The sequence below is a fragment of the Biomphalaria glabrata genome, chromosome 10 (genome assembly GCF_947242115.1).
Source record: "Biomphalaria glabrata chromosome 10, xgBioGlab47.1, whole genome shotgun sequence".
Classification (NCBI taxonomy): Eukaryota; Metazoa; Mollusca; class Gastropoda; family Planorbidae; genus Biomphalaria; species Biomphalaria glabrata.
In genome coordinates this window covers 26,859,352-26,885,943 of record NC_074720.1, presented here as the reverse complement: position 1 = coordinate 26,885,943, position 26,592 = coordinate 26,859,352, and the positions used below count along the sequence as shown (strand labels likewise).

At 41.3% G+C, this 26,592-nt stretch overlaps 1 protein-coding gene across 4 annotated transcripts in view; it reads left to right on the top strand.

Moving 5' to 3' along the window:
• The window catches only part of LOC106058981 (dynein regulatory complex protein 9-like), a 61,724-nt gene that overhangs the window by 11,916 nt on the left and 23,216 nt on the right, over positions 1-26,592 (top strand). Inside the window, exons 1-2 of one of the 4 annotated variants that reach the window (XM_056043628.1) lie at positions 17,394-17,613; positions 21,138-21,321. In XM_056043628.1, the coding sequence (XP_055899603.1) occupies positions 17,510-17,613; positions 21,138-21,321 (288 nt within the window). In that variant the 5' untranslated portion in view covers positions 17,394-17,509. Of the gene's footprint in view, positions 1-17,393; positions 17,614-21,137; positions 21,322-26,592 lie in introns of those variants that run through there. The other 3 variants (XM_056043626.1, XM_056043627.1, XM_056043629.1) reach the window with 3 other exon arrangements.

Sequence of the window (26,592 nt, the reverse complement as noted above, 5' to 3'; positions counted from 1 at the left end):
GATGACCTCTACATCCTCTGCCCTCGTTAACCGTGGTTCACAGAAAGAGATGACCTCTACATCCTCTGCTCTCGTTAACCGTGTGCCACAGAAAGAGATGACCTCTACATCCTCTGCTCTCGTTAACCGTGGTTCACAGAAAGAGATGACCTCTACATCATCTGCCCTTGTTAACCGTGTGCCACAGAAAGAGATGACCTCTACATCCTCTGCCCTCGTTAACTGTGTGCCACAGAAAGAGATGACCTCTACATCCTCTGCTCTCGTTAACCGTGTGCCACAGAAAGAGGTGACCTCTACATCCTCTGCCCTCGTTAACCGTGTGCCACAGAAAGAGATGACCTCTACATCCTCTGCCGTCGTTAACCGTGGTTCACAGAAAGAGATGACCTCTACATCCTCTGCTCTCGTTAACCGTGTGGCACAGAAAGAGATGACCTCTACATCCTCTGCCCTCGTTAACCGTGGTTCACAGAAAGAGATGACCTCTACATCCTCTGCTCTCGTTAACCGTGTGCCACAGAAAGAGATGACCTCTACATCCTCTGCTCTCGTTAACCGTGGTTCACAGAAAGAGATGACCTCTACATCATCTGCCCTTGTTAACCGTGTGCCACAGAAAGAGATGACCTCTACATCCTCTGCCCTCGTTAACTGTGTGCCACAGAAAGAGATGACCTCTACATCCTCTGCTCTCGTTAACCGTGGTTCACAGAAAGAGATGACCTCTACATCGTCTGCCCTTGTTAACCGTGTGCCACAGAAAGAGATGACCTCTACATCATCTGCCCTTGTTAACCGTGTGCCACAGAAAGAGATGACCTCTACATCCTCTGCCCTCGTTAACTGTGTGCCACAGAAAGAGATGACCTCTACATCCTCTGCTCTCGTTAACCGTGGTTCACAGAAAGAGATGACCTCTACATCATCTGCCCTTGTTAACCGTGTGCCACAGAAAGAGATGACCTCTACATCCTCTGCCGTCGTTAACCGTGTGCCACAGAAAGAGATGACCTCTACATCCTCTGCCCTCGTTAACTGTGTGCCACAGAAAGAGATGACCTCTACATCCTCTGCTCTCGTTAACCGTGTGCCACAGAAAGAGATGACCTCTACATCCTCTGCTCTCGTTAACCGTGTGCCACAGAAAGAGATGACCTCTACATCCTCTGCCCTCGTTAACCGTGTGCCACAGAAAGAGATAACCTCTACATCCTCTGCTCTCGTTAACCGTGGTTCACAGAAAGAGATGACCTCTACATCCTCTGCCCTCGTTAACCGTGGTTCACAGAAAGAGATGACCTCTACATCCTCTGCCGTCGTTAACCGTGGTTCACAGAAAGAGATGACCTCTACATCCTCTGCCCTCGTTAACCGTGGTTCACAGAAAGAGATGACCTCTACATCCTCTGCTCTCGTTAACTGTGTGTCACAGAAAGAGATGACCTCTACATCCTCTGCTCTCGTTAACTGTGTGCCACAGAAAGAGATGACCTCTACATCCTCTGCCCTCGTTAACTGTGTGCCACAAAAAGAGATGACCTCTACATCCTCTGCCCTCGTTAACTGTGTGTCACAGAAAGAGATGACCTCTACATCCTCTGCCGTCGTTAACTGTGTGTCACAGAAAGAGATGACCTCTACATCCTCTGCCCTCGTTAACTGTGTGTCACAGAAAGAGATGACCTCTACATCCTCTGCCCTCGTTAACTGTGGTTCACAGAAAGAGATGACCTCTACATCCTCTGCTCTCGTTAACTGTGTGTCACAGAAAGAGATGACCTCTACATCCTCTGCCCTCGTTAACTGTGGTTCACAGAAAGAGATGACCTCTACATCCTCTGCTCTCGTTAACTGTGTGTCACAGAAAGAGATGACCTCTACATCCTCTGCTCTCGTTAACTGTGTGTCACAGAAAGAGATGACCTCTACATCCTCTGCCCTCGTTAACTGTGTGCCACAGAAAGAGATGACCTCTACATCATCTGCCCTTGTTAACCGTGTGCCACAGAAAGAGATGACCTCTACATCCTCTGCCCTTGTTAACCGTGTGTCACAGAAAGAGATTACCTCTACATCATCTGCCGTCGTTAACTGTGTGCCACAGAAAGAGATGACCTCTACATCATCTGCCCTTGTTAACCGTGTGCCACAGAAAGAGATGACCTCTACATCCTCTGCCGTCGTTAACCGTGGTTCACAGAAAGAGATGACCTCTACATCATCTGCCCTTGTTAACCGTGTGCCACAGAAAGAGATGACCTCTACATCCTCTGCCCTCGTTAACCATGGTTCACAGAAAGAGATGACCTCTACATCCTCTGCCCTCGTTAACCGTGTGTCACAGAAAGAGATGACCTCTACATCCTCTGCCGTCGTTAACCGTGGTTCACAGAAAGAGATGACCTCTACATCCTCTGCTCTCGTTAACCGTGGTTCACAGAAAGAGATGACCTCTACATCCTCTGCCGTCGTTAACCGTGGTTCACAGAAAGAGATGACCTCTACATCCTCTGCTCTCGTTAACCGTGTGGCACAGAAAGAGATGACCTCTACATCCTCTGCCCTCGTTAACCGTGTGCCACAGAAAGAGATGACCTCTACATCCTCTTCCGTCGTTAACCGTGGTTCACAGAAAGAGATGACCTCTACATCCTCTGCCCTCGTTAACTGTGTGCCACAGAAAGAGATGACCTCTACATCCTCTGCTCTCGTTAACCGTGTGCCACAGAAAGAGATGACCTCTACATCCTCTGCCCCCTTTTTCGTGTGCCACAGAAAGAGATGTCCTCTACATCCTCTGCCCTCGTTAACTGTGTGCCACAGAAAGAGATGACCTCTACATCCTCTGCCGTCGTTAACCGTGGTTCACAGAAAGAGATGACCTCTACATCCTCTGCCGTCGTTAACCGTGGTTCACAAAAAGAGATGACCTCTACATCCTCTGCTCTCGTTAACCGTGTGGCACAGAAAGAGATGACCTCTACATCCTCTGCCGTCGTTAAACGTGTGCCACAGAAAGAGATGACCTCTTCATCCTCTTCCGTCGTTAACCGTGTGCCACAGAAAGAGATGACCTCTACATCCTCTGCCCTCGTTAACTGAGTGCCACAGAAAGAGATGACCTCTACATCCTCTGCCCTCGTTAACTGTGTGCCACAGAAAGAGATGTCCTCTACATCCTCTGCCCTCGTTAACTGTGTGCCACAGAAAGAGATGACCTCTACATCCTCTGCCCTCGTCAACCGTGTGCCACAGAAAGAAATGACTTCTACATACTCTGCTCTCGTTAACCGTGTGCCACAGAAAGAGATGACCTCTACATCCTCTGCCCTCGTTAACCGTGGTTCACAGAAAGAGATGACCTCTACATCCTCTGCCCTCGTTAACCGTGTGCCACAGAAAGAGATGACCTCTACATCCTCTGCCCTCGTTAACTGTGTGCCACAGAAAGAGATGACCTCTACATCCTCTGCCATCGTTAACCGTGGTTCACAGAAAGAGATGACCTCTACATCCTCTGCCCTCGTTAACCGTGGTTCACAGAAAGAGATGACCTCTACATCCTCTGCTCTCGTTAACCGTGGTTCACAGAAAGAGATGACCTCTACATCCTCTGCCCTCGTTAACCGTGTGCCACAGAAAGAGATGATTTCTACATCCTCTGCCCTCGTTAACTGTGTGCCACAGAAAGAGATGACCTCTACATCCTCTGCCCTCGTTAACCGTGTGCCACAGAAAGAGATGACCTCTACATCCTCTGCTCTCGTTAACCGTGTGCCACAGAAAGAGATGACCTCTACATCCTCTGCCCTCGTTAACCGTGGTTCACAGAAAGAGATAACCTCTACATCCTCTGCTCTCGTTAACCGTGGTTAACAGAAAGAGATGACCTCTACATCCTCTGCTCTCGTTAACCGTGGTTCACAGAATGAGATGACCTCTACATCCTCTGCTCTCGTTAACCGTGTGCCACAGAAAGAGATGACCTCTACATCCTCTGCCGTCGTTAACTGTGGTTCACAGAAAGAGGTGACCTTTACATCCTCTGCTCTCGTTAACTGTGTGCCACAGAAAGAGATGACCTCTACATCCTCTGCCCTTGTTAACCGTGTGCCACAGAAAGAGATGACCTCTACATCCTCTGCCCTTGTTAACCGTGTGTCACAGAAAGAGATGACCTCTACATCATCTGCCGTCGTTAACTGTGTGCCACAGAAAGAGATGACCTCTACATCCTCTGCCCTCGTTAACTGTGTGCCACAGAAAGAGATGACCTCTACATCCTCTGCTCTCGTTAACCGTGGTTCACAGAAAGAGATAACCTCTACATCCTCTGCCGTCGTTAACTGTGTGCCACAGAAAGAGATGACCTCTACATCCTCTGCCCTCGTTAACCGGGTGCCACAGAAAGAGATGACCTCTACATCCTCTGCCGTCGTTAACTGTGTGGCACAGAAAGAGATGACCTCTACATCCTCTGCTCTCGTTAACCGTGTGCCACAGAAAGAGATGACCTCTACATCCTCTGCTCTCGTTAACCGTGTGCCACAGAAAGAGATGACCTCTACATCCTCTGCTCTCGTTAACCGTGTGCCACAGAAAGAGATGACCTCTACATCCTCTGCTCTCGTTAACCGTGTGCCACAGAAAGAGATGACCTCTACATCCTCTGCCGTCGTTAACTGTGTGCCACAGAAAGAGATGACCTCTACATCCTCTGCTCTCGTTAACCGTGTGCCACAGAAAGAGATGACCTCTACATCCTCTGCCGTCGTTAACCGTGTGCCACAGAAAGAGATAACCTCTACATCCTCTGCCCTCGTTAACTGTGTGCCACAGAAAGAGATGACCTCTACATCCTCTGCCCTCGTTAACCGTGGTTCACAGAAAGAGATGACCTCTACATCCTCTGCTCTCGTTAACCGTGTGCCACAGAAAGAGATGACCTCTACATCCTCTGCCCTCGTTAACCGTGGTTCACAGAAAGAGATGACCTCTACATCCTCTGCTCTCGTTAACCGTGTGTCACAGAAAGAGATGACCTCTACATCCTCTGCTCTCGTTAACCGTGTGGCACAGAAAGAGATGACCTCTACATCCTCTGCCGTCGTTAACCGTGGTTCACAGAAAGAGATGACCTCTACATCCTCTGCCCTCGTTAACCGTGGTTCACAGAAAGAGATGACCTCTACATCCTCTGCCCTCGTTAACCGTGTGTCACAGAAAGAGATAACCTCTACATCCTCTGCTCTCGTTAACCGTGTGTCACAGAAAGAGATGACCTCTACATCCTCTGCCGTCGTTAACTGTGTGCCACAGAAAGAGATGACCTCTACATCCTCTGCCCTCGTTAACCGTGTGTCACAGAAAGAGATAACCTCTACATCCTCTGCTCTCGTTAACCGTGTGTCACAGAAAGAGATGACCTCTACATCCTCTGCCGTCGTTAACCGTGTGCCACAGAAAGAGATGACCTCTACATCCTCTGCCGTCGTTAACCGTGGTTCACAGAAAGAGATGACCTCTACATCCTCTGCCGTCGTTAACTGTGTGCCACAGAAAGAGATGACCTCTACATCCTCTGCCGTCGTTAACCGTGGTTCACAGAAAGAGATGACCTCTACATCCTCTGCCGTCGTTAACTGTGTGCCACAGAAAGAGATGACCTCTACATCCTCTGCCGTCGTTAACCGTGGTTCACAGAAAGAGATGACCTCTACATCCTCTGCCGTCGATAACTGTGTGCCACAGAAAGAGATGACCTCTACATCCTCTGCCGTCGTTAACCGTGGTTCACAGAAAGAGATGACCTCTACATCCTCTGCCGTCGTTAACTGTGTGCCACAGAAAGAGATGACCTCTACATCCTCTGCTCTCGTTAACTGTGTGTCACAGAAAGAGATGACCTCTACATCCTCTGCTCTCGTTAACTGTGTGTCACAGAAAGAGATGACCTCTACATCCTCGGCGGCTCGGCCCTTGTTAACTGTGTGCCACAGAAAGAGATGACCTCTACATCCTCTGCTCTCGTTAACTGTGTGTCACAGAAAGAGATGACCTCTACATCCTCTGCTCTCGTTAACTGTGTGTCACAGAAAGAGATGACCTCTACATCCTCGGCCCTCGTTAACTGTGTGCCACAGAAAGAGATGACCTCTACATCCTCTGCTCTCGTTAACTGTGTGCCACAGAAAGAGATGACCTCTACATCCTCTGCCGTCGTTAACTGTGTGCCACAGAAAGAGATGACCTCTACATCCTCTGCCCTCGTTAACTGTGTGCCACAGAAAGAGATGACCTCTACATCCTCTGCCCTCGTTAACCGTGGGCCACAGAAAGAGATGACCTCTACATCCTCTGCCCTCGTTAACCGTGGTTCACAGAAAGAGATGACCTCTACATCCTCTGCCCTCGTTAACCGTGGTTCACAGAAAGAGATGACCTCTACATCCTCTGCTCTCGTTAACTGTGTGCCACAGAAAGAGATGACCTCTACATCCTCGGCGGCTCGGCCCTTGTTAACTGTGTGCCACAGAAAGAGATGACCTCTACATCCTCTGCTCTCGTTAACTGTGTGTCACAGAAAGAGATGACCTCTACATCCTCTGCTCTCGTTAACTGTGTGTCACAGAAAGAGATGACCTCTACATCCTCGGCCCTCGTTAACTGTGTGCCACAGAAAGAGATGACCTCTACATCCTCTGCTCTCGTTAACTGTGTGCCACAGAAAGAGATGACCTCTACATCCTCTGCCCTCGTTAACTGTGTGCCACAGAAAGAGATGACCTCTACATCCTCTGCCCTCGTTAACTGTGTGTCACAGAAAGAGATGACCTCTACATCCTCTGCCGTCGTTAACTGTGTGCCACAGAAAGAGATGACCTCTACATCCTCTGCTCTCGTTAACTGTGTGTCACAGAAAGAGATGACCTCTACATCCTCTGCCCTCGTTAACTGTGTGCCACAGAAAGAGATGACCTCTACATCCTCTGCCCTCGTTAACCGTGGTTCACAGAAAGAGATGACCTCTACATCCTCTGCCGTCGTTAACTGTGTGCCACAGAAAGAGATGACCTCTACATCCTCTGCCCTCGTTAACTGTGTGCCACAGAAAGAGATGACCTCTACATCCTCTGCCCTCGTTAACTGTGTGCCACAGAAAGAGATGACCTCTACATCATCTGCCCTTGTTAACCGTGTGCCACAGAAAGAGATGACCTCTACATCCTCTGCCCTTGTTAACCGTGTGTCACAGAAAGAGATTACCTCTACATCATCTGCCGTCGTTAACTGTGTGCCACAGAAAGAGATTACCTCTACATCCTCTGCCCTCGTTAACTGTGTGTCACAGAAAGAGATGACCTCTACATCCTCTGCCGTCGTTAACTGTGTGCCACAGAAAGAGATGACCTCTACATCCTCTGCTCTCGTTAACCGTGTGTCACAGAAAGAGATTACCTCTACATCATCTGCTCTCGTTAACCGTGTGTCACAGAAAGAGATGACCTCTACATCCTCTGCCCTCGTTAACCGTGGTTCACAGAAAGAGATGACCTCTACATCCTCTGCTCTTGTTAACCGTGTGCCACAGAAAGAGATGACCTCTACATCATCTGCCGTCGTTAACTGTGTGTCACAGAAAGAGATGACCTCTACATCCTCTGCCCTCGTTAACTGTGTGCCACAGAAAGAGATGACCTCTACATCCTCTGCTCTCGTTAACCGTGTGTCACAGAAAGAGATGACCTCTACATCCTCTGCTCTCGTTAACTGTGTGCCACAGAAAGAGATGACCTCTACATCATCTGCTCTCGTTAACCGTGGTTCACAGAAAGAGATGACCTCTACATCCTCTGCCGTCGTTAACTGTGTGCCACAGAAAGAGATGACCTCTACATCCTCTGCCCTTGTTAACCGTGTGTCACAGAAAGAGATGACCTCTACATCCTCTGCCGTCGTTAACTGTGTGTCACAGAAAGAGATTACCTCTACATCCTCTGCCCTCGTTAACTGTGTGTCACAGAAAGAGATGACCTCTACATCCTCTGCTCTCGTTAACCGTGTGTCACAGAAAGAGATTACCTCTACATCCTCTGCCGTCGTTAACTGTGTGTCACAGAAAGAGATGACCTCTACATCCTCTGCCGTCGTTAACCGTGGGCCACAGAAAGAGATGACCTCTACATCCTCTGCCCTCGTTAACTGTGTGCCACAGAAAGAGATGACCTCTACATCCTCTGCTCTCGTTAACTGTGTGTCACAGAAAGAGATGACCTCTACATCCTCTGCCCTCGTTAACTGTGTGCCACAGAAAGAGATGACCTCTACATCCTCTGCCCTCGTTAACTGTGTGCCACAGAAAGAGATGACCTCTACATCCTCTGCCCTCGTTAACTGTGTGTCACAGAAAGAGATGACCTCTACATCCTCTGCCCTCGTTAACTGTGTGCCACAGAAAGAGATGACCTCTACATCATCTGCCCTCGTTAACTGTGTGCCACAGAAAGAGATTACCTCTACATCATCTGCCGTCGTTAACTGTGTGCCACAGAAAGAGATGACCTCTACATCCTCTGCCCTCGTTAACTGTGTGCCACAGAAAGAGATGACCTCTACATCCTCTGTTCTCGTTAACCGTGGTTCACAGAAAGAGATGACCTCTACATCCTCTGCTCTCGTTAACCGTGTGCCACAGAAAGAGATGACCTCTACATCATCTGCCCTTGTTAACCGTGTGTCACAGAAAGAGATTACCTCTACATCATCTGCCGTCGTTAACTGTGTGCCACAGAAAGAGATGACCTCTACATCATCTGCCCTTGTTAACCGTGTGCCACAGAAAGAGATGACCTCTACATCCTCTGCCGTCGTTAACCGTGGTTCACAGAAAGAGATGACCTCTACATCATCTGCCCTTGTTAACCGTGTGCCACAGAAAGAGATGACCTCTACATCCTCTGCCCTCGTTAACTGTGTGCCACAGAAAGAGATGACCTCTACATCCTCTGCCGTCGTTAACTGTGTGCCACAGAAAGAGATGACCTCTACATCCTCTGCTCTCGTTAACTGTGTGTCACAGAAAGAGATGACCTCTACATCCTCTGCCCTCGTTAACTGTGTGCCACAGAAAGAGATGACCTCTACATCCTCTGCCCTCGTTAACTGTGTGCCACAGAAAGAGATGACCTCTACATCCTCTGCCCTCGTTAACCGTGTGCCACAGAAAGAGATGACCTCTACATCCTCTGCCATCGTTAACTGTGTGCCACAGAAAGAGATGACCTCTACATCCTCTGCCCTCGTTAACTGTGTGCCACAGAAAGAGATGACCTCTACATCCTCTGCCCTCGTTAACTGTGTGCCACAGAAAGAGATGACCTCTACATCCTCTGCCCTCGTTAACTGTGTGCCACAGAAAGAGATGACCTCTACATCCTCTGCCCTCGTTAACTGTGTGCCACAGAAAGAGATGACCTCTACATCCTCTGCCCTCGTTAACCGTGTGCCACAGAAAGAGATGACCTCTACATCCTCTGCCCTCGTTAACTGTGTGCCACAGAAAGAGATGACCTCTACATCCTCTGCCGTCGTTAACTGTGTGCCACAGAAAGAGATGACCTCTACATCCTCTGCCCTCGTTAACCGTGGTTCACAGAAAGAGATGACCTCTACATCCTCTGCCCTCGTTAAACGTGGTTCACAGAAAGAGATGACCTCTACATCCTCTGCCCTCGTTAACCGTGTGCCACAGAAAGAGATGACCTCTACATCCTCTGCCCTCGTTAACCGTGTGCCACAGAAAGAGATGACCTCTACATCCTCTGCCGTCGTTAACTGTGTGCCACAGAAAGAGATGACCTCTACATCCACTGCCCTTGTTAACCGTGTGTCACAGAAAGAGATGACCTCTACATCCTCTGCCGTCGTTAACTGTGTGCCACAGAAAGAGATGACCTCTACATCCTCTGCCCTCGTTAACCGTGTGCCACAGAAAGAGATGACCTCTACATCCTCTGCCGTCGTTAACTGTGTGCCACAGAAAGAGATGACCTCTACATCCTCTGCCCTTGTTAACCGTGTGTCACAGAAAGAGATGACCTCTACATCCTCTGCCGTCGTTAACCGTGGTTCACAGAAAGAGATGACCTCTACATCCTCTGCTCTCGTTAACCGTGTGCCACAGAAAGAGATGACCTCTACATCCTCTGCCCTCGTTAACCGTGGTTCACAGAAAGAGATGACCTCTACATCCTCTGCCCTCGTTAACTGTGGGCCACAGAAAGAGATGACCTCTACATCCTCTGCCCTCGTTAACTGTGGGCCACAGAAAGAGATGACCTCTACATCCTCTGCTCTCGTTAACCGTGTGCCACAGAAAGAGATGACCTCTACATCCTCTGCCCTCGTTAACTGTGGTTCACAGAAAGAGATGACCTCTACATCCTCTGCCCTCGTTAACTGTGGGCCACAGAAAGAGATGACCTCTACATCCTCTGCTCTCGTTAACCGTGTGCCACAGAAAGAGATGACCTCTACATCCTCTGCCCTCGTTAACCGTGGTTCACAGAAAGAGATGACCTCTACATCCTCTGCCCTCGTTAACCGTGGTTCACAGAAAGAGATGACCTCTACATCCTCTGCCCTCGTTAACCGTGGTTCACAGAAAGAGATGACCTCTACATCCTCTGCCCTCGTTAACCGTGTGCCACAGAAAGAGATGACCTCTACATCCTCTGCCCTCGTTAACTGTGTGCCACAGAAAGAGATGACCTCTACATCCTCTGCCCTCGTTAACCGTGTGGCACAGAAAGAGATGACCTCTACATCCTCTGCCCTCGTTAACCGTGGGCCACAGAAAGAGATGACCTCTACATCCTCTGCCCTCGTTAACTGTGTGTCACAGAAAGAGATGACCTCTACATCCTCTGCCCTCGTTAACTGTGTGTCACAGAAAGAGATGACCTCTACATCCTCTGCTCTCGTTAACCGTGTGCCACAGAAAGAGATGACCTCTACATCCTCTGCCCTCGTTAACTGTGTGCCACAGAAAGAGATGACCTCTACATCCTCTGCCGTCGTTAACTGTGTGTCACAGAAAGAGATGACCTCTACATCCTCTGCCCTCGTTAACTGTGTGCCACAGAAAGAGATGACCTCTACATCCTCTGCCCTCGTTAACCGTGTGCCACAGAAAGAGATGACCTCTACATCCTCTGCCCTCGTTAACCGTGGGCCACAGAAAGAGATGACCTCTACATCCTCTGCCCTCGTTAACCGTGGGCCACAGAAAGAGATGACCTCTACATCCTCTGCCCTCGTTAACTGTGTGCCACAGAAAGAGATGACCTCTACATCCTCTGCCCTCGTTAACCGTGTGCCACAGAAAGAGATGACCTCTACATCCTCTGCCCTCGTTAACCGTGGGCCACAGAAAGATATGACCTCTACATCCTCTGCCTTCGTTAACTGTGTGCCACAGAAAGAGATGACCTCTACATCCTCTGCCCTCGTTAACCGTGGTTCACAGAAAGAGATGACCTCTACATCCTCTGCTCTCGTTAACCGTGTGCCACAGAAAGAGATGACCTCTACATCCTCTGCCCTCGTTAACCGTGGTTCACAGAAAGAGGTGACCTCTACATCCTCTGCTCTCGTTAACCGTGTGCCACAGAAAGAGATGACCTCTACATCCTCTGCCCTCGTTAACCGTGTGCCACAGAAAGAGATGACCTCTACATCCTCTGCCCTCGCAAGGTCTGAAAGGGGAACTTCACGTTACTTAATCAGAGCGATCAATGACGTCATGTTTACTTTGTAAAGCAATATCGCGATAAAACAAATGCAACTGTTGACAGGAATTACTTCAGCACAGTTATTTAAATAAATTACAGATGAATTTGCTAAGAGATTTGAGCATTTCAAAACCATCAAAACCATTCTAGCATTCATAGTAAATACCCTCAACACAAATACTAACGAAATCCATATTGAGCCATTTGGAATTGATACTGGACTTTAAAAAGTAAAGCTTTCTGGAGTGAAGAATTTGCAGAGTTGAAAAGCAAGTTGGAAAAGTTGGAGGTCCAGAAATGTATGCACGTAACGCAACAAAAGTGGACAGCTTTTAAAGAATTGCCGCGAGATGAAGCACTTATATTCGACACATGGAATTGTCTTCCAGATTGCTACAGTGAAGTGAAAAGGTTGGCAATCGGAGTACTAACTGTATTCGGATCGACATATTCATGCGAGCAAGCGTTCTCTTGCTTGAATAGTCAACTAACAATTGAACATTTAGAGTCGTGTTTGAAACAGAAAAAAAACAAGTTATTAGCCAAATGTATCCAACTTTCTAAAACCAAAGCCATCACTCCTATTGAATTTGTTTGCTCAATAGTTTTGTTATTAAAGTACAAGCTAGTGTTGTATGTAAATATTTAATTCTTGAAATGTCTTACATTCATAATAAGTAATTATCTAATAATGCCATAAATATATATTATCTAATTGTTGTGAAAAACATTAGTCATATTCAAATAAGTAGATTTTTTTTCTTATGAATAAATAGATTCGTTTGTATTAATCAAAGAACTTTATTTATCCGGGTACTATTTATAGTTGGCAAGAAAAATCTTTGTGGCTCTTTAAAAACTTTGAAATATAGTAAATTGTAATTTTTGGCTCTTCTGACTCAAAAGGTTGCTGCCCCCTGTCTTAAGATATCACTAAACCAGCTCAGAGGGTTGACTTATAACAGTATAAACTCATTCTTTCCTTAGTATCTGATATCTTACATTCTGTGTAGCACTTCTTCCCAAAGGCTTGAACCATGGAACTATACTAAAGGAACACTGACTTCAAAACAGGTTTTTGCGCATCCTGTCTGCGCATCCTGCACTGTATTTTAAAAAAGAAATACAGAGACAAAGAAGGATTTTACGTCTCGATCGTGCGCGACTTACCCGTGTTGATTAGAAAATGATTTTTTAGCTCTTTATAAACAGTCTTAAAAACCTCATCCATTTTCAGACAAGCTGCTTTGGTAGATATAATTTTTAGAGTAAGAGATCATCGCAAAATTATTTTATTCTTGATCATCCTACTCAAAATTTTATGTTTTCAGGGATTCCAAAGTTGGTTTTTTTTTTTACTAGATCTGGTGCATTTTTATGTGCTACTTGCAGATGAGCCTACTGTTCCGCATTAAGCTGTACTGTCCCGCTAAAACATAAAAAATAAATTAAAATTCACATGTTACGCCGTTCCTCATTGGCACTTTTATTTTGTTCCGGATACCGACAAAATAAATCGTCATTATTGTTTTTCTTAATATAAAAAGAAAATATTGAATACAGAATTCATTTATCGTTTACATTTCGTCTTATTATGGCCTACATTTGGTTAAGCTAAGCGCTAATGCTTCGTTTATCTAGATTATATTTAGAAAATAATCTAGAGTGGATCTAGAGTCATAAAGTGTCTCCTTTTTTCTTTCTCTCTCTCTATCTCTCCGATAGATAATCTATATATAGACGTAGATATTTATTCAATAGCTAGAGTAGTAGATCTTGTAGTACTAAGTTAAGACAGTTAATAAGGTCTAAAATCTATTTGAATTAGAATATTGAGGCCTACTAAGAGGCTAAAGCTTAGATTTTACACCTAAAAGATATTTTAAATTATTATACTTCTGGATTGGTATTCTAGATCTAATTCTGTTATTTGTAGTGTAGATCTAGATTCTAGATATAGCCTTTAATAACTACGTTAGATCTAGATATAGATGTATATGTAAATGGATTTATTTTTAAACTATTAGGCCTAATTACGGCAGTCAAACTGAAAACTCATCATTTAGATTTAAGCATTTATGGAACATAATTATGTTATGTTATATTACATTTTTTTCCATTTGTTTCTAATTCATGATATATACATATAGCGGAATAGCAATAATTTAAAAGTAGTATTTGAAGTTTAAACACGTACGCCTTAAAGTCTCTCTTTAAGGCTCTTTCAAATATCTCATTTTCAACATGTGCTTTCCTCACTCTGGGTCTTGATAGTAGGCATATCTTGCTACTCGGGGAATTTTTTTTTTTTCGACAGCGCAATATCCTGCTATTTTTGTAACCTCCAAAAAAGCTTATAAATTAAATACGTTCCTTCTTAACAAGATAATTACATCCAACATTGTCAATGAATGGTGTAATACTGTAGAATGCGAATGTCGTGTAATACTGGGTTCTTGCTTCCTGAAGTACTCTAGACACGTGACAAGACAAACACTATACAAGTCCGTTCAGCAGACAACATGAAGTTTATTTTACTATAATAATAATAATATACTGCACTCCTTGTTAGAGCTACAAGTCAAGAAATAATAACAATCCTATCCGCATAGCAGCGGTATCAAATGTATCAATCACGTCCGCATCTCAGCGGGTAACAATAAGAACAATTACTACTAGTGACACTGGAGCTTCAACTATAGATATCCATTGAAATGCGAATAATACTTTAATATTCAATAAGCACATAATGAAATCAACTCTCAAATATTATTAATCAACAATCATTAGTCCATCGACTTTCATGCTATATACATATATACACCAGTCCAGGAAGAAGCGTCCAACCTTCATGGACCGGGAGCAAGACCTTACTGACTTGACTTGACTTGACTGAACTCAAAGTCAACTCTATTCACTCTACTTCCTGTTTTCTACATCAGGAATTCCACTTGTCTTTTAAACTCTTAACATGACGTGAACTTTAGATCATGCAATGTCAGCTGAGACTGTGACATACATGTATCCATGAAGGCCTATAAGTTTAGCGTATGATTATGTGCATGTTTAGCCTATTTTTCTAGTTTAAAAAAATGGTAGATAAGCCCTTTAAACGGTGACTGAAAATTACAAAGGCATAAGATCTAGAGCTAGGTTCGTCCCATTAATTGTAGCCTACATTTAAATATATATAATTGAATGTGAGCAGTTTGTATGTAACTATGTATGTCTTTGACAGAAATTAAAACCAGTTGGCCAATCTTGATGAAACTTTGGATAAACGCTCCTTAGACACTAGCGGTAAACCTGAAATATGTTAAGTAGCACTACCATAAAGTAAAGGTTCTAAAAATAATATAAAAAATCGCCAAACTTTGTGGACACAATATTAAATAACAACCTAAAGGTCCGCTTGACATTCGTGATACCGCCCGCAGCTTACATGAGCAGCACGGAGATACAAATCAAATAAGCATGAAAGGCCAAAAACAACCAAAATATTAAAGACGTATTATTGAACATGTTAGCCATTAATACACTACCTTATATAATACAACAATTATGGCACCTTTCCCTAGATTAGTAAATAGCACATCGTTTGCATCCTTTTGATGGGCCAATGCTAGATCTATTCACTCTAATCTTCAAAAAGATCACATTTTAGTTATAGAAGTGAACGTACAAAATATAGTCTATCCATTTGTTTATTTCACCAAATTTACCTTCAAATGGGCGTTTTAAAAACATTTTAGAACTACACATCACTGTAGCTGTAAGTCTTTATTTTAGACTGTGATTATAAAAAGAAACAACTTTCAAATTACTATTAGAGGCCCACTTAGGTATAGTATTTATTTTTTTTATTGCAACTATTAAGGTATATTTCAAGTACATCTACGTGTTTATTATGTTCACTAATTATATTTAAAAGTACATCAGCACACACTCCACCTTGCCCGCGTATTTTCTAAATCTAGTACAGTAAAAAAACGTATGTACAACAAATAAAACAAAAAAAGATTCTGTACCAATCTCAATGAAACTTGCCATGAATATAAGAAAACAGAAACATAATTCAAAAGCCGGGTAAAATAGCTAGTTGGAATTAATAATGTATAAAATCTGGCAATCTAGGTATATTTAAAACTTAAATATAGATTTAGGCATTTTCGTTATGGAATATTTCTACAGTGTTTACAACATATATATATATTTATTTATGTCTATGGTTTACAATCAATCTAGATGCCTATTCTACACTGTCGTAATATATAAACGTAGTAATAATCAAACTGATAATAGATCTAGATTAGAAAAACTTGTAGGATGGCTGCCTGGTCGTGCGGTTTGCGCGCTGGACTGTCTTTCGGATTTATCGACGGTCGAGGGTTCAAACCCTGCCCGCTCCCATCCCCCGTCGTCCTGCGGGAGGTTTGGACTAGGAAGTAAACTATCTTCAACTCTGAAGGAACATCCGAAACATGTAAAACAAAACATTTTACAAAGACAAGCAATACAATTCAACTAGAAATAGATTCTATTTTCTAGATCTAGTATTTCTTTAGATAACGGCATTTTATTAGTCTGTAAACACTGTAGACCTATTTCCGTAAAGGAAAATGCCTAGATTCATTTTCTAGTTTTAAATATACCCAGATTAATAGTACTAGATCTGATAGGCTATCGGTACATTAATTAGATAGACTTACACGTTGATTTCATTGGATTTTTTTCAAATATATTCTAGAATTAAAATGTTCGTAAAGATATAGATAGTTGAGCTAAAAATATAATAGCATCTAAATATGCCGTCCGCGAATAAGTCTACTTTCAATAGACCTAAAAGGTTTACTTTTTTTTTCATCTAGATTTTTAAAAAATCTCTTAATACTATATATAGACTTTAGATCTATACAAATGTACTGTTTAATAAAATGGTCCTTTCTGTCTATTGCACGTTTAGTAACTTCGTTTACATTAGGTCTATATTTAGGACTACGTTTTGTATTAATTACTGGTGACTGTTCTTATGCGAATATGAATTAAACTAATGAGAGGAATGACATTTTCTATGAATTTCATTTTTAGTATGTATATAAGTAGACCTACATTCAAAAGTAGTGCATAAAAAATTACCCAGATCTAGTAGAAAATACCTAACATGAACTGTACTAAACGAACGGCAACTTCAAAACAGAAGCATCGAGTGAATTTGACGCGTAGGATGATCAAAAATAAAATCATTTGTGATAATCTCTTACTCTAATAAATTATATCTACCATAACAGCTTGTCTGAAAATGGCTAAAGTTTTTTTCGACCTGTTTATAAAAAGCTAAAAAACATTTTCAAATCAACACGAGGTAAATCGTGCGCGTTCGAGGCGTAAAATACTTGTCTCCATCATTTTATTTTGTAGACATTGCAGGATGCGCGAGAACATGCGCAAAGAACCTGTTTTTATACGACTTTGTAAAAAAAACCTCGAAGTCAGCGTTCCTTTAGTATAGTTCCATGCTTGACTCTTCAGCCTCAGAGACTAAAATCACATTTACAATCAACTTTGGAAAATATGTAATTGCACACTTTCAGGCGCGGTTTTGTTTGGGGCACGATTCCGTGACGCCACTTCCGCCATGAAGTTGTAGATGCTCTGTCAAGTCTGAGCACAGAGAGATTTGATGTGAATGTCTTCTGCCCAGAGTCAACACAGCTATGGGAGAGGCCTTCTATAGCGGCAGGGTGCACGCGTCCATAGCAAGTTCATTAGATCCAACTATTGACTTAATTATGAAGCACGTAGACCTAGCTCCTTTTAGGTAATTACTCACTTAGACTTAGTGCATCTATCTTTAAATTATCTTTTTTCTTAGTAGATCTATCTAGAACTAGAGACTAGTAGTAGAATATACAATAGACATGTTACCATACACTGATAGATCTAGATCTATATACTGATAGATCTATCTTTTCTAAGTCTAGATTGAAGATCTAGAAGAATAGATTCAGTAGATATAGTAGTAGCTCTATAGTAGCATCTACTAGTTCTAGTAGGCCTAGTTTTAACTTTATAAAGTGCTTGAATTACGCTACTAGTAGAATAGATTCAGTAGCAGAATTGATTCAATAGCAGAAAAGATTCAGTAGCAGAATAGATTTACTATTTCAAGTACTTGTACTACACAAGCAGTGGAATGGATTCGGTATTTCTAGTAGTATACTAGTAGAATACATTCAGTAGATCTACATTTAACAGTAGTAGAATATATGCAGTAGATTTGAAAATCTAGATTAAGTTATAAATGTAAAGGCAATGTGAAGTATTAATTGAGACATAGATCTGTAAAACTAGTTACTAATCACAGCTCTATACATTTGAATCTGATCTAGTATTCTTTATGTGTGTGTGTGGAGGGGGCACAATGTTCCTTTTGAATAATAGGAAGATTGTTTTAGATCTAAATAATTCACTTCAACAATTCATGTTTTACATATTTACTGTTATTTTCCCCACTTTGTCACAATGATCTTATTGAATAGGTTGTAGGTGGGGACAGCTAGAGCTTATTTTAGGAGCATCGTGATAATTCAAGTATGTGGACTTGGTGTAGTGTTGACAGCTTAGTAAACAAACATGACTCCAACACGCCAGTGGCGTAGCTAGGGTGGGGGTGGAGGGGGGAGAATTCGAAAATCTCCCCGGACCCCCAAATGAGTGTTTTTTACTTTAATTATTTAATACTATGCAACATGCAAGGGCCCCCATAGAGGTCAAGCCCCCCGGGCCCCCAAATGATGGAAAATTCCTAGCTACGCCCCTGCAACACGCTTTGAACTGGGAAACGAAGGTCAATTTTTATGTCACGATGAATTACTGCAGTAGCGGCCTTAGGGGGTGGCAAGTGGGGCAACCGCCCCAGGCCCCGCACCTTAGGGGGTGGCAAGTGGGGCAACCGCCCCAGGCCCCGCACCTGAGGGGGCCCCGCGATTGGAGATTCCCTTGACACCGTCAGCTTCGAAAACCAGAACAGTTCTCATAAAATAGGATTCGTTACTCAATATCTTTGGAAATCTTTCCAGGCATCTTTATAATACCAAATACTATTTCTATGTAAGCTCTTAACATGACATAAACTTCAGCAGCACGAGGTTTCTGTACATCCCGTTAAGTGTGTGACTTTGTGGTTGGATTTAGCTCTGAGAATGTCAAATGGTAGCACAACGAATAACGTGATGCAAGAAAAATTAGAAAAGTAAAACTGTTGTAGCGCGCAGTCTTAACAAAAATTCTAGCGATTGTACAGTAGTCCTACCTTTAAGAAAACAACACCGCATATAATGGGAGAACAGAGAAACAAACGAACAACGGTGATAGCCGAAGTCGACCCAACCATGCAAGAACATCTTCAGAGAATTAAGAACGCCGAGGCTCACGGCCATTACATCGGGCTTAGGATTCAAAATGAGCTTATGAACATTATGGCATCAGAAGTAAAAGGCAACATTATTGATCAAATCTAACTTGTTAAATATGTTTACGTCATTCTTGACTGCACACATGATGTTTTGTGTGCGGCGGCCATAATCTTAACCTTCAAGAGTGTTTAGAAGAAATAGTATTATGTAGTTTGTTGATTGTTAATGAACAAATGTCTTAATCATAAGTTACGTTGATTAAACTTTAAGGCATAATCTTTCATGAAGTACATTATGTAATGTAGTCAAACGGCCAATAGTACAGTATGTTTTGTAAACAAAAATAAGACCTACAGCATTAGAGGCGGACGAGACATTTGTTACGATGGACACTTAAATATACATACACTTGAAATAAGAACACTCTCAGGTAAACACAAACAAGTTTAATCAGCCAACGTGACTACTAGAGTAGTTTCCCCTGTGCATGGACATAACTCTTCCTACAATATAACATTCCATCAACATCCCCTCTCATCCCCAAAAAAAAGAAAGTTTAAAAAAAAATATAACGAAAAAAAAATACAATCAAATTGACAAAACTATTTACAGCCGTAAATATGTTCCAAATTAAATAACTACAATCATATCAACAAAACTATTTTCAACAGTTAATATGTACAGTTCTTAAACATAGTCTCCATATCTTGATGGTTTCTGAATAGTGGTCCTAGGTCGCAGAGAGTACTGGTGAGTGTTTTGGGCGTAGGGCGGACTGTTACTACACTCATTCTCTGCGTCTGGGAAAATGTCAGTACAATTACTTTCTCTATCTGGAGAAAAGTCTATGTTGTTAGTAGTGTCAGGTCGTAGGTGTCTTCTGTTTCTTTGGTACTTGAAACCATTGTCCCCTTCTATAATGTAGGCACGTTCGTTCACTTTCCGACATACTCTGCCTTGTCTCCAGGTAGTATCGTTTGGCGATTGATAGAAGACTTTCTGTCCGACGTTTATAAGCTTCATGTCACGAGCTGTTTGGTTGTAGTGTTTTCTGACACTTTGCTGTCGCTTCTCCCGTTTGGCCGCGGCTTCTTGTTGTGACATTCTTGCAGGATGCTCTCTTCTTGTCAATAGCATTCTTGTTGCCCTTCCAAAGAGCATCTGAGCCGGACTTAAGTTGGTATTTATTATTGAAGGATAGAGCTCTAGTTTTCTCATAACTGGTCTGTGTAATGCTAGACCAATAGCTCGTGGCCACATCGTACAGACCTGTGACGTTGCTGGTCTGTGTAATGCTAGACCAATAGCTCGTGGCCACATCGTACAGACCTGTGACGTTGCTGGTCTGTGTAATGCAAGACCAATAGCTCGTGGCCACATCGTACAGACCTGTGACGTTGCTGGTCTGTGTTCAGGCATTCTATAGCGGTTGGTCTCGTTTTAACGCACAAAAATAATAAACGTATATCTACATTTCATTTTTAAAATGTTTTTACACACAAAAACACGTATTCAGTCAATGTCGACTTCATATGACCCAAACAAAAAAAAAATTATACAATGTCTACAAAAACAATTTTCGCGTCAAGGAGAAACATACGCAAAAGAAAATCATAAAAAAAAAATCAAAGCTTATATTAATAAATTAATTATTAATTAGTTTGGATAAAAAATGTGGATCTACTCTCGTGCTAATAAAATTTTATTTCAACACAAACTGATCAAACCAATGTGGATCTCCTCTCCTGCTGATACAATTTTATTTCAACACAAACTGATCAAACCAATGTGGATCTCCTCTCCTGCTGATACAATTTTATTTCAACACAACCTGATCAAACCAATGTGGATCTCCTCTCCTGCTGATACAATTCAGCAACACTCTCTTCATTCGTCCATCATACTAACTTTCATCATTTTTTCCCAGGTTAGACTCAGTGCAGGCCATTCACATTGCGGTCATCATGGAGGATCTATTTGACCAGTTGGAAGTTCTGGGCAGTGCTCAAGCGGGCCCGACAGTTGAGCTCAGATCAAAGACTTCGTTCTATGACCACCAGCCCAGCAAACATGGAGCTTGGTGGGACAAGCCAGATTTTCGCAGTGCATCGGTAAGTGACAGAGTTTTTGAAGTTCGCAGTGCATCGGTAAGTGACAGAGTTTTTGAAGTTCGCAGTGCATCGGTAAGTGACAGAGTTTTGAAGTTCGCAGTGCATCGGTAAGTGACAGAGTTTTTGAAGTTCGCAGTGCATCGTTAAGTGACAGAGTTTTGAAGTTCGCAGTGCATCGGTAAGTGACAGAGTTTTTGAAGTTCGCAGTGCATCGGTAAGTGACAGAGTTTTTGAAGTTCGCAGTGCATCGGTAAGTGACAGAGTTTTGAAGTTCGCAGTGCATCGGTAAGTGACAGAGTTTTTGAAGTTCGCAGTGCATCGGTAAGTGACAGAGTTTTGAAGTTCGCAGTGCATCGGTAAGTGACAGAGTTTTGAAGTTCGCAGTGCATCGTTAAGTGACAGAGTTTTGAGGTTAAAAGTGCATCGGTAAGTGACAGAGTTTTGAAGTTCGCAGTGCATCGGTAAGTGACAGAGTTTTTGAAGTTCGCAGTGCATCGGTAAGTGACAGAGTTTTGAAGTTCGCAGTGCATCGGTAAGTGACAGAGTTTTGAAGTTCGCAGTGCATCGGTAAGTGACAGAGTTTTGAAGTTCGCATTGCATCGGTAAGTGACAGAGTTTTGAAGTTCGCAGTGCATCGGTAAGTGACAGAGTTTTGAAGTTCGCAGTGCATCGTTAAGTGACAGAGTTTTGAAGTTCGCAGTGCATCGGTAAGTGACACAGAGTTTTGAAGTTCGCAGTGCATCGGTAAGTGACAGAGTTTTGAAGTTCGCAGTGCATCGTTAAGTGACAGAGTTTTGAAGTTAAAAGTGCATCGGTAAGTGACAGAGTTTTGAAGTTAAAAGTGCATCGGTAAGTGACAGAGTTTTGAAGTTCGCAGTGCATCGTTAAGTGACAGAGTTTTGAAGTTAAAAGTGCATCGGTAAGTGACAGAGTTTTGAAGTTAAAAGTGCATCGGTAAGTGACAGAGTTTTGAAGTTAAAAGTGCATCGGTAAGTGACAGAGTTTTGAAGTTAAAAGTGCATCGGTAAGTGACAGAGTTTTGAAGTTCGCAGTGCATCGGTAAGTGACATAGTTTTGAAGTTCGCAGTGCATCGGTAAGTGACAGAGTTTTGAAGTTAAAAGTGCATCGGTAAGTGACAGAGTTTTGGAAGGCATAAAATATTTGAAACAACTGTATACCGAGTAAAAAAAAGGCGGATTCACTAGAGCGCTTCATTGCAAAACGGAAAGTTCCTATTTCCAGTCCTGCTGATATCTGCATTTTCTTAGAATTTAAAATGATACAAGTTGTTAATGTCCCCCGAAAGGGCAATTTGCCGCTATTAGGTTTGTGTGGTCTGTCTGTCCGTTCGTTCGTTCGTCTGTCCCGTTTAGATCGTGTAGACTAGAAAAGATATTGAAAATCAGATATCAAGATATTTTAGACCTTTAAAGTTTTGATGCAACGGCTACTTTTTTCTTTTCTAAAAGCGAAAAATTTAATTTTTAAAATCAACTATGCAAGCAGCTTTTTCGTAAAAATGCAATTTATATACAACTATTCATTATTAATAGTAAAAACACGAGAGACTCTTTAGTAGGAGGGATGATGAATTTAGCATATTTTTAACACATTTATTTAAAAAAATTCTATTACTAAATTCTGTCAGACTAACTACCTACATTTACAAAACAATGTTTACTTTTTTTTTCAAATAGAAAAAATCTATTTAGTATTCAATAAGTGAAATGTAACTTAAAACAACAATTTAAAAGTAGTGTATCAAATTATACACGAAATTATATATTCTGATAGAGAGAGGGGAAAGTTTTTTTTAAAGAAAAGTTTATTTTTTTAAGACTATGAATGAGAGCTTGGCCCTTCAAAAAAAACAAATAGATCAATTAGATAATCATTCAATAAGATTAGTTAGGCCAGGCTCACATTCAACTATATCTTCATAACTATCAGTTCATTGAATACATTTGAATATTAACAATGTAATAATAATAACATTAATAAATCTCCGTGTCCAGTGGCATGAAGTCGTTAGTCAAACTAACAATAACACAGCACGTCTCTTCTTTTTGTATCCACGGAGATAGTCTTGTAGTTGTTGATAGTGTTGTAGTTGTTGATAGTTTGTAGTTCATAGTTTCTGATATTCTTTCTGAAATTATTAAAATCCTGCCTTTTCACCGCCTGAGCGGACCGCTTCGGGGGACGATTTCGAGTTTGTGTTTTGCATTTCTAAAAGCAGATTAAGAAAACAGAAAAAGTGAATTAAATATTTTGTCCACAAAAGTCTGTTGCTAAGGATTTGATTCAAACTCAAGACGGAGTGTGTAGCTCATGGCATTGGGCTACGCAGAAAGTTACTGTACTTGCAGATAGTTACTGTACCTGCAGAAAGTTACTGTACTTGCAGAAAGTTACTGTACTTGCAGATAGTTACTGTACTTGCAATTAGTTACTGTACCTGCAGATGCTTACTGTACTTGCAGATAGTTACTGTACTTGCAGATAGTTACTGTACCTGCAGATGCTTACTGTACTTGCAGATAGTTACTGTACTTGAAGATAGTTACTGTACTTGCAGATAGTTACTGTACCTGCAGATGCTTACTGTACTTGCAGATAGTTACTGTACTTGAAGATAGTTACTGTACTTGCAGATAGTTACTGTACTTGCAGATAGTTACTGTACTTGCAGATAGTTACTGTACTTGAAGATAGTTACTGTACTTGCAGATGGTTCCCTCACATCTCATCATAAGAGACATTTCATCATTGCAACATTTCATCATTGCAACATTTCATCATTGCAACATTTCATCACCAAAACATTTCATCATTGCAACATTTCATCACCAAAACATTTCATCATTGCAACATTTCATCATTGCAACATTTCATCATTGCAACATTTCATCATTGCAACATTTCATCACCAAAACATTTCATCATGACAACATTTCATCATTGCAACATTTCATCACCAAAACATTTCATCATTGCAACATTTCATCACCAAAACATTTCACCATTGCAACATTTCATCATTGCAACATTTCATCACCAAAACATTTCATCATTGCAAGATTTCATCATTGCAACATTTCATCACCAAAACATTTCATCATTGCAACATTTCATCACCAAAACATTTCATCATTGCAACATTCCATCACCAAAACATTTCATCATTGCAACATTTCACCATTGCAAAATTTCACCATTGCAACATTTCACCATTGCAACATTTCATCATTGCAACATTTCATCATTGCAACATTTCATCATTGCAACATTTCATCATTGCAATATTTCATCACCAAAACATTTCATCATTGCAACATTTCATCATTGCAACATTTCATCACCAAAACATTTCATCATTGCAACATTTCATCACCAAAACATTTCATCATTGCAATATCTCATCACCAAAACATTTCATCATTGCAACATTTCATCACAAAAACATTCCATCATTGCAACATTTCATCATTGCAACATTTCATCATTGCAACATTTCATCACCAAAACTTTTCATCATTACAACATTTCATCACCAAAAAATTTCATCATTGCAACATTTCATCATTGCAACATTTCATCATTGCAATATTTCATCATTGCAATATTTCACCATTGCAACATTTCATCATTGCAACATTTCATCATTGCAACTTTTCATCATTGCAACTTTTCATCATTGCAACTTTTCATCATTGCAACATTTCATCACCAAAACATTTCATCATTGCAACATTTCATCACCAAAACATTTCATCATTGCAACATTTCATCATTGCAACATTTCATCACCAAAACATTTCATCATAGCAACATTTCATCATTGCAACATTTCACCACCAAAACATTTCATCACCAAAACATTTTATCATTGCAACATTTCATCATTGCAACATTTCATCATTGCAACATTTCATCATTGCAACATTTCATCATTGCAACATTTCATCATTGTGACATTTCATTATTGCAACATTTCATCATTGCAACATTTCATCAATGCAACATTTTATCATTGCAACATTTCATCAATGCAACATTTCATCATTGCAACATTTCATCACCAAAACATTTCATCATTGCAACATTTTATCATTGCAACATTTAATCACCAAAACATTTCAGCACCAAAACATTTCATCATTGCAATATTTCATCACCAAAACATTTCATCATTGCAACATTTCATCACCAAAACATTTCATCATTGCAACATTTCATCATTGCAACATTTCATCACCAAAACATTTCATCATTGCAACATTTCATCACCAAAACATTTCATCAATGCAATATTTCATCATTACAACATTTCATCATTACAACATTTCATCACTGCAACATTTCATCATTGCAACATTTCATCATTGCAACATTTCATCATTGTGACATTTCATCATTGCAACATTTCATCATTGCAACATTTCATCACTGCAACATTTTATCATTGCAACATTTCATCTTTGCAACATTTCATCATTGCAACATTTCATCATTGCAACATTTCATCATTGCAACATTTCATCACCAAAACATTTCATCATTGCAACATTTCATCACCAAATCATTTCATCATTGCAACATTTCATCACCAAATCATTTCATCATTGTAACATTTCATCACCAAAACATTTCATCATTGCAACATTTCATCACCGAAACATTTCATCATTGCAACATTTCATCACCAAAACATTTTATCATTGCAACAATTCATCATTGCAACATTTCATCACCAAAACATTTCATCATTGCAACATTTCATCATTGCAACATTTCATGACCAAAACATTTCATCATTGCAACATTTCATCACCAAAACATTTCATCATTGCAACATTTCATCACCAAAAAATTTCATCATTGCAACATTTCATCACCAAAACATTTCATCTTTGCAATATTTCGTCACCAAAACATTTCATCATTGCAACATTTCATCATTGCAACATTTCATCATTGCAACATTTCGTCATTGCAACATTTCATCACCAAAACTATTCATCATTGCATAAAGTGCAATTTGCAAACACAAGTACATGTAGGTGTAATTAAGTAATTAACATACTGCGCAAGTTAACCCTAAATGATGAATTGTTATAATAATACTTTAAAACCTAAGTATAGCTTACGTATAGCTTGTTACGTTAATCCACTATCGATAGTATTTCATGAATGCCATGCCCTGATATCATGTCCTTAATATTTCACAGATGTAATGTCCTAAGTATTTTATAAATGGCATATCCTCA